Source organism: Dysidea avara, chromosome 10 (genome assembly GCF_963678975.1).
Source record: "Dysidea avara chromosome 10, odDysAvar1.4, whole genome shotgun sequence".
Lineage (NCBI taxonomy): Eukaryota > Metazoa > Porifera > Demospongiae > Dictyoceratida > Dysideidae > Dysidea > Dysidea avara.
Window position 1 is genome coordinate 20,435,363 of NC_089281.1, and position 14,800 is coordinate 20,450,162.

General features: G+C 37.9%; 3 protein-coding genes across 3 annotated transcripts in view; all 3 read right to left on the reverse strand.

Moving 5' to 3' along the window:
- Nucleotides 1-1,301: 1,301 nt before the first annotated feature.
- LOC136236973 (NLR family CARD domain-containing protein 3-like) lies at nt 1,302-2,384 on the reverse strand. Its single transcript, XM_066027210.1, has one exon. The coding sequence runs from the start codon at nt 2,382-2,384 to the stop codon at nt 1,440-1,442; it is 945 nt and encodes a 314-aa protein (XP_065883282.1). The 3' UTR covers nt 1,302-1,439.
- A 187-nt stretch (nt 2,385-2,571) lies between these two features.
- Nucleotides 2,572-5,030, reverse strand: LOC136236839 (protein NLRC3-like). Its single transcript, XM_066027070.1, has 3 exons — nt 4,997-5,030; nt 2,654-4,755; nt 2,572-2,577 (listed from the first exon to the last, which is right to left on the reverse strand). The coding sequence occupies exons 1-3, from the start codon at nt 5,028-5,030 to the stop codon at nt 2,572-2,574; spliced, it is 2,142 nt and encodes a 713-aa protein (XP_065883142.1).
- LOC136236972 (uncharacterized) overlaps nt 4,924-14,800 on the reverse strand; it is a 42,652-nt gene continuing 32,775 nt past the window's right edge. Inside the window, exons 7-8 of the mRNA XM_066027208.1 lie at nt 5,315-5,656; nt 4,924-5,057 (exon numbers count right to left, since the gene is read on the reverse strand). Coding sequence (XP_065883280.1) covers nt 5,039-5,057; nt 5,315-5,656 — 361 coding nt within the window. The 3' untranslated portion in view covers nt 4,924-5,038. The remainder of the gene's footprint in view (nt 5,058-5,314; nt 5,657-14,800) is intronic.

Below are 14,800 nucleotides of genomic sequence, written 5' to 3' on the forward strand. Positions count from 1 at the left end.
GTAACTCATACGTTAACAACAACTTAGTTTTCTCAGATTCTAGGACAGTATGTGGGAATGAATGAGTAAATACACACTCTGCACTATATAAGTAATACCACACACACACACACACACACACACATGCACACATGCACGCACACACACGCATGAGTGAGCCAGGTATACATGTGTGCTACTCAGGTGCTAAGAGTCAGCACAGGCAAATCCTTCAGCCCTAGGAGGCAGTGCCATGTATCACACACAGGCGAAGGTATGAGCACCCGAACTTCCACCTGGACCTTTCACCCATTATATGAGACATGGTCAATTGGAATTTGCTTCCCCAGTTAACACCAGGTACCTATTGATGTTGCAGCAGGATGGGCTGTTCACCAGTTGACAATAGGTAACTAACCAAGTCCCCACTAAACAGCTAGGTACACTGGAACAATGTGAGTAAAGATTCTTGCTAAAGGAAACAGCAGCAACAGCAACAGGACATAACTTTAAACCTGGAATATTTTGATTACCAGGCTGGTGCCTTAGGACTGGTGCCTTAGGGCTGGTGCCTTAGCCACTTGGCTATGCTACCTCACAACACATGCACACACTGACTCATTAAATCAGTTAATCCTCCACTCAATCATCAGGTAACATGTCATCATATGAGATATACTAGTTGTGTGTGTATCCTAATAGTGAACATCTCACCTGTCTTTTGTAGTGTCAGCAATTTTGGTGATAAGATTGATAATTCTGCGTTGGTCTACTGATCAACAAGTTTCAGATAATCACATACAAATCAAGTTGTAAACTAAACAACAAATAACAACTCAACAAATTAAGGATTAAGACATATACCCGTACAGGCCCAGTTCACCTTGTGTGTACAAACTAAAATAGTTTGTTAAAATTCTCTTTATCCATTTTCTGTGCTTCTTTGTTTCAGTAGCATGAACACCTGTGGGAGAACTAGTTCATAACAAGTACAACATTACTAGCCTAACCTTCTTCTTGCTGCAGTATATACAGTGTCTTCCTGCATGCTTGATTTTGTTATTCTCAGTAGGACCTCCACTGTAGCACAGAAGACCCTCCCTGTATTCCTCCAGTAACAAGGACAATAACCACTACAAATCTGACAGAATAAACTCAAAAGACTCACAAACAAATTACAATACACAGTTTTATAACAATTTGACCTTATTACAGATTGTTTATTATTTCACAGTTAATTATGACAGAAGTCATCACAACACTTGTCCCATATACTGTACATTAAACAATGACAATATTAATATAGGTAAACACATTAGATATCTATTGATATAAGACATATTACACCTTGAATAGAAAATACTTTGTAGTATCTGTTGATGTATACAATTGACATTGTTTAGGTGATTAACAGTGTTGTAACACTCTTAACTATTCCACTAAAGATTGTAGTTATTGTACTACAGTGAGTAATAACAAGTTAGTGTACTAATGTCTTGTCTTGTCCTTTCCTTGTTGATCTTCTCCACTTCACTAGTAATTTTTACTTTATTATCACCTGATACCAATGGTAGTGTCAGTTTCATCAAAGTAGTGTTATGGTGTACTGCAGTTAGTATAGTCATGTTAAATGATGGTCTATCATCATTACTAAGATGATAATGATAGATGTTTAGTGTGTGGAGACTAGTGTTCACTTTAATGGCTTCAGCTATTGTTTTTGCTCCTTCACTGGTGATGTTATTACCTGCCATGTTGAGTTCTTGTAATGAATTATTATACTTGAGACACTCACTGATGGCTGTTGCTCCATCATCAGATAATTTATTACAGCCAATGTCAAGTTTTTGCAAAGTTGTGTTCACTTTAATGGCTTCAGCTATACATTTTGCTCCTTCACTGGTGATGTTATTATATGACATGTTGAGTTCTTGTAATGAATTATTATACTTGAGACACTCACTGATGGCTGTTGCTCCATCATCAGATAATTTATTACCGCGAATGTCAAGTTTTTGCAAAGTTGTGTTCACTTTAATGGCTTCAGCTATACATTTTGCTCCTTCACTGGTGATGTTATTATATGACATGTTGAGTTCTTGTAATGAATTATTATACTTGAGACACTCACTGATGGCTGTTGCTCCATCATCAGATAAATTATTACCATTAATGTCAAGTTTTTGCAAAGTTGTGTTCACTTTAATGGCTTCAGCTATACATTTTGCTCCTTCACTGGTGATGTTATTATCTGACATGTTGAGTTGTTGTCTTGTCTTGTCTTCCTTAATACAATCACACAATAGTATTATTCCAGCATCAGAAAATGTTTCCTCACATGTCCATATGTATTGTTCAATATCATCACTACCATCATCAGAATTGTTATATAATGTACAAATCATTGACTTGAGTGTAGTCCCCCATATTGATCAGTAGTTATCTCATTCCATGATGTGTGTATTGGAAATGTATGGAGTAAATTCTTAATGGAATGTTTGATGTTTGTAAACTGAGACTTTACAATATTGTTTTGTGTAATGCTCAGCTTATGTAGAGTACTATTGTGTTGGACTGATTCCAACAAATACACTAATCCTACATTTGTAATGAAATTAAATGACATGTCAAGTTCTTGCAAAGAATTGTTACTTTTGATACAATCACTGATTGCCAATGCTCCTTCATCAAATATTTTATTGCAGGAAATATTAAACTTTAGTAGAGTTGTGTTCACTATGATTGCATCTGCTATTTGCTTTGCTCCCTTACTAGTAATGTTATTACTTGAAATGTTGAGCTCTTGTAAAGAATTGTTATTTTTGATACCATCACTGATTGCCAATGCTCCTTCATCAAATATTTTATTGTGGGAAATATTAAACTTTAGTAGAGTTGTGTTCACTATGATTACATCTGCTATTTGCTTTGCTTCCTTACTAGTAATGCCACTATTTGACAAGTTGAGTTCTTGTATTGTACAGTTACTATTAAGATAGTTAATGATGTTTACTGCTACATGATCATCACACAACTTACTACCTATAATGTTAAGCCTTTGTAATGTTGTATTCATTTTAAGACCTTCTACTGTTTTTTCACCAGTAATGTCATCATGTGGTAAGGTCACCTTGTTATGATTTGTATTGTAGCATTTGATAAATTCATCCCATGATATTGTACCACCAATTGTTAGTGAGTACAATTTTGAACAACATTTTAAACATTTTATTATCTCACTAACATGTTCCTTCATCCTATCATCTCCACAAAGTGTTAAACTATTACTACTACAATATCTGATGATGGTACAGTACACACCCCATGGGGATGAGGGGTTATTACTGAGGTCAAAATATTCTAGTGTTGGTATTGTGTATTCACTAATAAACTGTTCCAAAACACTCATCCCAATGTCTCCTATCTGACAACCTCGCAGTTGTAATATTTTCCAGTTAATAGAAGAAGTTGATATGAATAATGTTAATGATGAAATGTGATGTGGAAGTAAATTTAAGTTAACAAGTGTTACCTTACCATCTTTAAACATGGATGTTATCACTGCAGGAGTATCTGCAATACTTTTTGCTTCCATAAAGCATTGGAACACGTGTAAGCGTTTTCTTTTGTCATTTGCAACAACTCGTAATTCATTTTTATTCTTGTAGACTTTTCCTTGACTGATAAAATTGACAAAATTTTCTGCTTTTACTCCCACTATTCCAACATACATCATCCACATGAAGTTAAACTGACTATCCCAAAATGTCTTTTCCATCAATGACACTTGCTCTTTATCAGGGAGAATTGTGACATGTTGAGCTGCTAAGTACTCTTGCATTGTGTAATGAAGGAAATTAAACGAAGTAGTCTCTCCAGCTCCTTTCTGTGGATAATGCTGTACAGCTTGTAATAAACCAAATCCATTGATGGCCCCTAACATGTTACTAATATTAGGGCATGCTTCTTCGATCTCATCTAAAGTAAATATCAACTTGTTCTGCTGTAAGCCTTTAAATGCTAACTTGGCTAAGTTGTACACAATATCAAGGATTGGTTTAGGAACTTTGTCCAACTTGTCCACCACACCAGATGGTGTTAGTTCATGTCTTTTGAGATGTTGATATATTGTATGGATGATAAAAAATTCATTCATTTCAGTTAGTGTTTCAGGTAAACTACCCTGCTGGAACAGGTACAACAGTACTGCTAAATGTAATGGAATAAAACACAATGCATTAATTGTTGGTTTTTGTTTAAGGTATTTGTCAAGTTCTTCTTTCTTCTCTTTATCAAGTGATTGTGAAATATATTCCTCTCGTTCTTCCTTGGCAAACCCAAGAATGTCAATTCTCCTATCAACACGATTATGTAGTGATATTGTAGCAGTTGGTCGTGAAGTGATAACTACTATGGAATTGGGAAATACCTCACCATTAATGATACTTACAATGTAAGATCTTTTCTGAAGTGATGAGGGATATTCATCAAATCCATCAAAAACAAATCCCAGTTTGATGTTGTTTAGCTGTGAAATACATTTTTGAATTTCTTCATCATTCAGGCCTCCCATACTAACATATTGAATTAGTTGCCTGGTATTCTCAACCTTTTGTAATGCAGGATCACGAAGAATTAATAAGAACAAGATGTTGGTATTGTTCAGTAATGTATTGTTGGCCCAACAAAATGCAATTTCCTTGGCCAGTACAGTCTTACCAATACCGGGTGCTCCTTCTATTAGAATACGTGTGGGTAGTTCATTAGTGTTGGGATCTGGTGCAAAAATATATCAGTGATATCTTTGGTGATCCTAGAGTGATCAAGTCGTGGTCTTTTAGCAGAAGGACCTTGATAATTTGAAACTAGTTTATCAACATAAGAAGCACCTTCTTTGTGTCTACTAGCTATTTGCAATAATTCTTGTTTAGTACGTTTCCCTTTGTAGTGTACTAAAGCAACACTGACAATTACTTTAGGTTGGTTGGGTGGCCATTCTGCTCCAACAGGTTTGTACCTGGTCTCTTTGTATGTATCAGATAAATTATCATGCAGTATATCAATTACCAGTTTTAGACCTGCAGAGAGACCAATCAACAGTTTATACTATGGTTTCCAGTTGCACATAGAGATAATGGCATGGTAGCTATTTATATGAGTTCCCAATTAAGGTATGTGTGTTTTTAATTTCAATGCATTCACAACAAAAGGTAGTACATGCATGTCATTAAATTTTATCACTATTTACACTGATAGACCCAATAAACATCACTACCCAATTAAAATGTCAACATCAAAATATAGTAATTGCACATATAATACAGTATGTGTCTACCTGCTTTTCTGTTGACAAATCCTTGCTTTATTTATTGTACACAGTATTGTATCAGCCAGTTTCCTAATGTTATAATCTTCACTGTCTTTCATTACTTCTAACAGTACACCAAATCTTGTACCATCATTACTTTCAATAGTTGGTTTAATAATACTGTCCAAGAATTTGGTAGCTTTTTGTGCTTTTGTAGATATTGACTCAATGACATCTTTCATGTCACCAGGTAACAGATTATTTGAGTATAAACTTGCAATAAACAAAGTATCATTCATCGGTAATGATTTCACTAAATCATAATAATACTTCTTAAAGACTTGTAACAGTGAGCAAATTGGTGATGACCTAAAATAATGCAAATGATATTAAAATATGCTTATCAAGACACACGGTAGCGTGTCGTGCGGCCCAAGAAGCCAGCACGCCACACTGTTAGTATATTTACAGGAAGAAAGAAAATGCAATTTTCACACCTTTGTAGCTTCATAATCCCTTATCCAATTGGAACTAGTTTTACTACAGAGGTGCCCGTCAGGTAGGCCACGACACATACCAAATTTGAAGGAAATCTCCCTAGCCGTTTCTGAGATCTGAGTGGCCAAAGTTTCATTTTAATTTCTTCATTTTTTTCTTTGCCATAGGCTAGGGGGCAACGGGGGCTTTGATTTCTTTTCTCACACTTTGCAAAAATAGGTATAAAACACAAACTTGTAACTCCATTGTATCAATATTTGGCACAAGTAAAGAGCGTATAAAGGTACATTCGCGTACCAAGTTTGCTATGAATCTGTTAAATATCCAAGGAGTTATGAGCATTTATTCACATAAAAAAAATGAAACTTTTGTCACGGCTACAGGGTAAACCGAGTAGAGGAATAACTTGAAAATTCATGTGTACATAGGCTGATCATCGTAGGAGTGCCTTTTGGTGGTTAGAACAGCAACAGACGTACAGCTACAAAATTATAAAGCAAAAACCGAGCAAGTGTAAAATTGCAGGATCAAGATACTCTAATAGAGCAGTCACTGGGGGGGGGGCAAAAAGGTGCATAAAAAATGTCGAAAAAAATTAACTCATCATGACCAGAGTTCAAACCAAGGACCTCCATACCACTGAACCACTGCTATCTCGGTTGATCACTTCACTTAATTTCTACCTTATAAATGAAAATTCTAAGTAACTGATCTACCAATAGAAAATCTAGATTGTTCTAGAACATTCTATGTGTGTTCTGTTAAATGATTTCAGCGAAAGCAAATACGTGCGCTCTATTAGAGCATTAGCACCATACTATTGTTGCAACACTTTGAGGCTCAATTTAGTAGCTATTTCATCAAATCAGAGCCATTTTCGTATCAATCAGTGGTATATTTGTAATATTAACTTAGTTTCACCCCCAGGCGGTCTGCAAGCAGACTAATATGACCAACTTGCGCCAATCATCATCATCATAATCATCATAATAATTAGTGCTATATGCTAGCAAAACTTGTGATACAACAGCCAGGAAATCATATCCCACTAAAAAGGTTCAGGATTTGGTTTTTGAAAATACAAAAAAGTGAAATCCACTCAAAAACAGCCAAGCTGTAAAAAAAGAGTGTGCCCTCTAAAGCCTGGGTGAAAAAAGTTGTGAAATCAAAGGTGGCAGCCAAGAAATGGCTAATGCTAATGGTTAAAATTTATTAGCATTAAACATCATTGCAGCCATTTCTTGGCCACCACCTTTGATTTATTAGCATTAACATCATCGCAGCCATTACTTGGTTGCCGTCTTTGATTTCACAACTTTTTTCACTTAGGCTTTTAAGGGCCGCACTCTTTTTTTACAGCTTGGCTGTTTTTGAGTGAATTAATTTTTATTTATTTATTATAATGCACAAGTACTGAAGGTCTGTAGGACACCTACATAAGGTGTGTTTGAAAAGTTGGAGAAAGGAGAAAAAATTCATGACTGGACTTAGGTAGCCTTGAACCTGCAGCCATCCGATTTACTCTCAAACGCTTACAGGAGTCTACAAGGTGGTCAGGATGTTTTCTCCTCATTATTTTCATGTAGTTATATCCATAGGAATTCTAGGCTAATTGCAGTGTTGTTACCCAACCCCCTGAAGACTTCTTAGTGTTCAGGTGATTAAAAAGTTTGAGATTGCAAACATGAACTTGCAACTACTCTAACTATATTTTAAAAATTGTTAATTTAAAAATGAAGTAGGGATCTATGGAATAAAAAGTAGTGGAACAATAGATGAATGATGGTATTACAGCATAGTTTGGTGGGAAAGTCCCTACTTTGGGATTTAACAAGGCTAATGTGCCAAAGTATAGACTTTCCCACCAAGCTATGCTGCAATACCATCATTTATCTCTTGTTTCACTACTTTTTATTGCATAGATCCCTACTTCATTTTTAAATTAACAATTTTTAAAATACTAGTTTTTTGTTGTAGCACAGCTAGGTACAGTGTAACTTGTGAATGTTCTATTAGAATATCATACATGACTGTTGTATTAGAGTGACTGTTCTGTTAGAGTATCTCGAGTCAACAAAGGGGTGTGCAGCTAGTTGGACCAATAAGGGGTAAGGTCATTTTGTTTACTGCTAAGCAAATAGCTAGATTGTTAAGAGGTGTGGTCTCCACACTCTATCACCATTAGTCCAGCTAGATCTTTATTTGATGGGTGTGATCACGAACCTATCGTGAAAATGGGATCCCAATCATGAAGTTGCAGATATCTAGCTAATATGTATACCTCTTATAGTAGCGCCGGGACTGAAACGCTTCTGAAATCCAGCTCTGAAATAATTCTGTGGCATCTAAATATGCTGCTGAAAGAAAGTGTTGATACGAAAAATTAACAGCTTGATATGGTTTCGTTGGATGAAGAAGACAAGCAGCCTGACTGAAGATTAAAGAAACAACAAGGCACAGAGGGATACACCCCAAACGGCACATCCCACTGGTGAGTTTATTATTGTGGCGTAAAATGGTGGCTGTGCGCTGCTTTGTTTGGCCTCTAGCTTTGTGACTGTGGTCGTTGAGTGAGTGGAGTGAGTGAGTGGAGTGAGTGAGTGGAGTGAGTGGAGTGAGTGGAGTGAGTGGAGTGAGTGGAGTGAGTGGAGTGAGTGGAGTGAGTGGAGTGAGTGAGTGTGGTCGTTGAGTGAGTGGAGTGAGTGAGTGGAGTGAGTGAGTGGAGTGAGTGAGTGAGTGAGTGAGTGAGTGAGTGAGTGAGTGAGTGAGTGAGTGAGTGAGTGAGTGAGTTGAGTGAGTGAGTGAGGCAGACAAAATTTCAAGTTTTGGCAATTTTCTTTTGAAATGCTGTGTTTTATGTTAGATGGACTAATATTATTCCGTAAAGGTGATTTTCGAGGTTTTTCTAGAGACATTCTTTTAGGTGACACTCGGCATTTTCAGGGGATCCCTATTTAAACAGTACTACTGTACTGTTTGATAAAACACTCAACTACCATAAAAGAGTAATTATTTTAGCATTTGGTTTGAAGAGCTGTTGCTCTAGTGACTGAATTTCTTCTAAATTATGATACACTTGTGCATACAAGCCCCACACAAGCCTGGTTAATTCAAAGATTTAATAAAACATGCACTCATAACAAAATTTAATGTTGTTTTTAAACTGTGCAAAAGATGTACTGATGGTACAAAGTTAATGATTGTACAACAGTCCATTAGCCTTATTGATAGCCTTACATACATTCCTCAGTGTAGAACAAATATAATCAAGTAGCAGTTCACAGCAGTACTAGTGTCATCTGAGGCTTCCATTGTGAATGCATGTAATCAGATGATATAACACAACACTCATGTACATAATACAAAGTGAACACATGAGTGATTATCAGTCTTAGCGGACAGTTACCAAAGGTTGGAACAGACTATACAAGAAGAGAGCTAGAGTCCTGGTGCGAGATTTCCTGCTGGCGACTCAAAAGTAGACCGGATGTGGGACCGAGACTTGCTGTGACAACTGCAGCAAGGAGGCCAGTAGAAGAGGTAGCATGTGTCTCGTCGGATCGCAGAAAGAACAGGAACTGAGAGAGGAGCAACCAACTAGTCGAGGACCGATTCTCGCAATTCGTGCAGCCACAGGAGATGATTGTGAAGGGTGGCAGTGGAACATAGCTACATGTTAAGGAGAAGACGTTGAGAGGTTTCCGTTGAGAGATTCCAGTACACCAAGCGTGGAGTCTGTGATGCCTGCTAGCAGTCCTCTGTATTGCCAAGTGAATTGTAAGAAACTACCAAGAGCTTACTGGCTGTCAGTTACTGTTTGAACAATTGTGGTAAAACTTAAGTGTCGTATGATAGTAAACTTGGTGCTGGAAATGTAGCTACCATCAGTGGATGCAGTTGAGATGCTGGGATGAAGAGTAATGAATATTAACAGAAAGAATGTAGAACAGTGACAGTGCACATGTGTGTTATACTATACCAGAAGCAGAGTTACGCTTGGAGGACTAAGCTCTTGGAAGCAAGTAACGTAACAGAGCTAGCTATATGGACTTGGTATATGAATGTATAATAGTGTATGTGAGCACATGTATGTAGGATTGAGGATCGCATTAATAAGAAAAGTTGGTGAAGTACCACGTGGCCAGAGAGTCCAGTCCTTGTGCTGTGATGGGACACCGCCCTAGTACAACTAATAGCAGGAGCAAGAATCTTCTCTAAACTTGACACCAATAGTGGATTTTGACAGATACCACTGGCCCCCAGTTGCAGACACCTCACAACTTTCATAACACAATTTGAGAATTTCTGGTTTGACAAACTCATCTTCGGGATTTCCAGCACTCCAGAAGTAGTGTTCTAACAACAAATGAGCAGCATACTGGAAGGCCTACCAGATGACATCTTAGTATATGACAAAAGCTTAGAGGAACACAACTCTTGGATAAAATGTGTCCTAAAGAAGATTTGATCTGCTGGACTCACCTTAAACCCCAGTAAGTGTAAATTTATCAAAAGTTCAATTATACCTCCCTGGCCATGTCATCAATGACAAAAGTATTTCTGCTAACCCATCAGCCATAAGGCAGATGTCACCACTTACAAGCATCAGACTATAATGTTGTTCATGTACTGGTAAATACCTTTATCATACAGTACGATAGCACTGTATAGTAGGGACCACAAAGGAGTAGGCATGGCCCATTAAAAATTATACCACCCAAAACCCCCCAGACGACAATGAGGCAGTATTGGCTAGTTAAAACTAAGCCCAAATAAGCTTTCAGATCAACCCAAATGTTTTCAACAAGTTGCTACGAAATTAAGAAAAAAACAAACATTTAACGGAATTTTCTACTGACTGACTGACTGCCTGGTTGCCTGATGCCTTCAGACAAGCATAACTCGATAACGACTAAGGCTGTGGGTTTGATTTTTTCACTGTTCGACATCACTTCACCCCGAGAGGTGCCTTTTGGCATACCGCAGTACATACAATACATTCTTCATGGACTTACTAGTGTCCTCCTTTGTGTCCCATTCATCCTTACTGACAGCGAAAAGTATCGATTTGGCGGTAGCATGTGATGGGTTCCTTTCGTAATGGAAATGGTCCATATTTTTCATAGTGGCTATTTTGATTGCAGAGATGCTTTTCGAACAGTTGTTGATTCGTTATGCTGCATGTGTAACGGGGTTGAACATGGCTGACAATGAAACATAATGGATACTTCACTTTTCAGATGATAAATGATATAGCTGGGGCACGAGGTGCCATTTCAGATGCGGTATGTGTCGGTTCACCAGTTATAATTATTTACAATAAAAGTTAACAAACAAATACACAAAAAAATTGGAATTTTCAGCTAGAGTAGGACCATAGCACATTGATAAAAAGTATTGAAAAAAGTTGGAGTAGTGTACGATATTAAATCACAGTAAAACAAGAAGTGTTGCATTCCTACTGTGCACTTTAATTATGGTATCTTGAGCACAGTAGGGATATAACACTTCTTATTGTTTTACTGGGATTTAATATCGTACATTACTCCAGCTTGTTTCAGTACTTTTTATCAATGTGCTATGGTCCCTACTCTAGTTGTGTACTTGTACTGGTCATCTATCCCCTGGCTCAACAATATGAAATGGAGTACTTCATACAAGCAGTGGCATTCCACTTGCCAACCAATCACCAAGGACAAGCTGATGATGCATTTCTAATTAAAGTAATCACTTACCGCCAGTTTAGGATGACCCCATAAGCACCACATTTCATATGACTTACCACATTGAGCTATACAGGAAAAATTTAGCTGATATCAGGGCTCAACCCAGAATATAAACCTAGAGGGGGCGAAGTAAGTCGCTTTGGATTCTAGGGGGGTCTGGGGGCATGCTCCCCCAGGAAAATTTTGAAAATTTAGGTGTAAATATACTCAATTTTGGTGAAATTTTTTGTGATGCCATTGAATATTGACCATTGGATTATACAACTTTGGGATCAATTAAACCTTTCCATTTCTCAAGGCTTTAGGTATAAACCTAGGGGGGGCAATAGCTAACCCAGAGGGGGCCTGTGCCCCTCTCCCCCTCCCCCTTCCCCTAGATTAACCCCTGGATATGACAATCTCCTACTTTATGACAGCTACATCATGGTTCCACCCAAGTTACGCAATGAGACACTAGCCAAAATCCATCAAGGTCACCAAGGTATCCACCTCTGTATAATATTCTCAGTTTGGTGGCCAGGTGTCAGCCAGGAATGCAGTTGAAGCCTATGCGAAACACTGCAGAAAAAGTTTGCACTGTCCAAAAAGCCTCTATGAGTTGTCCTTAGAACACAGTAGCCGCTGACCTCACAATACACACTATCTTGCCATTGAGAACTATTTCTCCAGGTATCCAGAGGTATGCCAGCTGCAGTCAACTACCTTAGCCACTGCAGCTAAGGCACTTAAGTTCATCTTGGCCAGACACAAATTCCTTCAGCACTGTTTTCTGACAATAAATCCATACAATATTCAAGAATTTTCTACGTTGCATTAATCCAGCACATCACTACAATATTCTCAATGTAACAGGCTAGCAAAACAGACTGTAGAAACCATCAAAAGTTCTGTAAACCAACACCTCTGAGGCTTTACTTAGTTATTGTGCTACACCACTACCATGGTGAATCAGCCCAGAAGATCTAGAACTCTTATTTGGTTTTAAGATTGTTACACTCTAGGGACCAGCCTATTATGCTCTTTATTTATCTATTATGATATGCTGCACTGCTCAAAAATTTTTCTTATTAATGCTCAAAATCTATGGCCTCAGTTCCCATATTTTGCTAATAAATTTGTATTTTATAGACAAATAGTAAGTGGCTGAAGCACAGACTAAAAACTGTTGCTTGTCAAAATGCATGTCGCAGAAGAGATTGACATACTCCAATTGAACAATCAGCAGCTTGATTGCTCTACAATGAGACCTGTGTATTAAGGACACCTTGGGACCAACTGAAGTGTCCCGATTATCAAGATGTCCTTACTTTTCAAGTAAGTTTACATGCTAAGAGATACTTTGTGACCATTGCACAGGTGTCCTCATTTTCAAGTGTCCTGATTAACAGGTTCCACTGTATTAGAGTTACTGACTGCTGTATTAGAGTATATCAATCTTTTTCTGTGATATGCATTTGACTAGGAAGAATTTATAGTATTGTGCAGGTGTTCTGCCTATTATGCCAGCATTATGCTCAGTGCTTTCAGGTACCTATATGCTCATAATCATGCCAGTATAATAGGAGGACCCCTACACAACTAGATGACCTACTATCACCAAACTTGCTGTACCTAAAAGTCTTCCAACAAGTTTACAGTCTAAGTAGCAAATCCAGTTCAACTGGAGACATTACACCAGGCCACTGCCTGAACTGCCTCCACATACTTCAGTGTAGGTGAGACGCAACAAGTGCCTGGACAGACAATACTAAAACTAATGCACCTAGATGGTGTAATAATTATTATTGTAACAGCTATTGGGAGACAACATAGAAGTTACATAGAAACAGACACTACTTAGTACCTAGCTTGAGAATTCTCAAGACTGAAAATGATTGCTTCAAATTTGACATGCTAGTTTCTCATACCATTTCACCTGAAGGTTCCCCATCTGCTGAACCCAGTATTGATGATGCACTAAAGTCTCCTATCAGGTCTCGTTCCATAGCTTACATAGCAATCAGACTTCCCAGGTGATATACGGTGATGCTCAAATGTAACGTCGTCTCACAAGAGTGCGAGCAATTAAAAACGAGCTAATTAAAGGACTTGGCACTCATTTTGCTCACAATTATTCATCCCATTTCATTTGGGATGAATCCTTTCAAGCAAAACAGGTGCCACACTCTTAATTAGCTAGCTTTTTAATCACTCGCACTCTAGTGAGACAATGTTACATGAGCAGTACCATACTTAAGAAGGGAATATGTGGAATATACTAAGTACTTACACATGCACACACCACACTGGTTCTATATCATGCACACCTATTATCATTGTAACTGTCTGTTCTAATTATATCACACCTCATGCATGTACACAACCAATCTGTACCTCATGTACCATTACACATAAGACAAGGATATAATGACAGCAACTGTCCCATAGCACTTCCTAATTCCCAAGAAGAAGTTAAATGGACAAACTGCACAAAGCAAATTAAAATAATGTGACTTAATAAAGCTGTACAAGATACAAATTTACTATAGTACATTGAAGTTAACAGAACAAGCACTATGGAAGTGCATGATGCAATTACGTACAAACAGGCCAAACCCACTAGGAATGTGCTAACAAAGCATTGCATCACCTCTTTGCATGCTACGGGATAGCAGTTTCACATTGTCATAAGCCACAACTTGTAGCACCTGTCAGTAAAATCCCTGTATTGGCACCTAGTGTTCAGTCTGCCTCATGATCAGTAGCTAGTTGCAGTGATCGGAGTGTTTCAGTGTGCTTGCCCACCCACTCACCCATTTTAAACTATTTTTTCAGTAATTGACAAACCTGGCATCTCAAGATGGAGGGGGGCAGTAATACCGCTTGAAGAATAACTGTAATGCTGATTGGCATAGCCATCTCTCAGATGCAGCAAATCAAACTCTTCACATAGCGCTTATCTATTTATAAGCACATGTGCGGAGGATTAGCTAGCACACTACAAAAATTATAGACGATGTACTGTTGTACAAATGTTCTAGAAATCTAATGCAGTTATGTAATTGTAGAGATCCACCCTAATTTACTGTCGTAAGCCAGATCCAGGAGCTCTCAGCTTCCAGTATAAGGCACAGGTGCTTATACCCCTACTAAGGTCCTGGTGTGCGAGGCTAAGTTGGGGCATGCCAGCAGAATCTCTGTGAGTGTGCATTAGATTTCTATAGCATGTGTATAGCAGTATAATATGGTGTATGATACTCTGTAGCGTGCTAGCCTATCCCAGCACATATTTGAAGTTGACCTCTGTGTC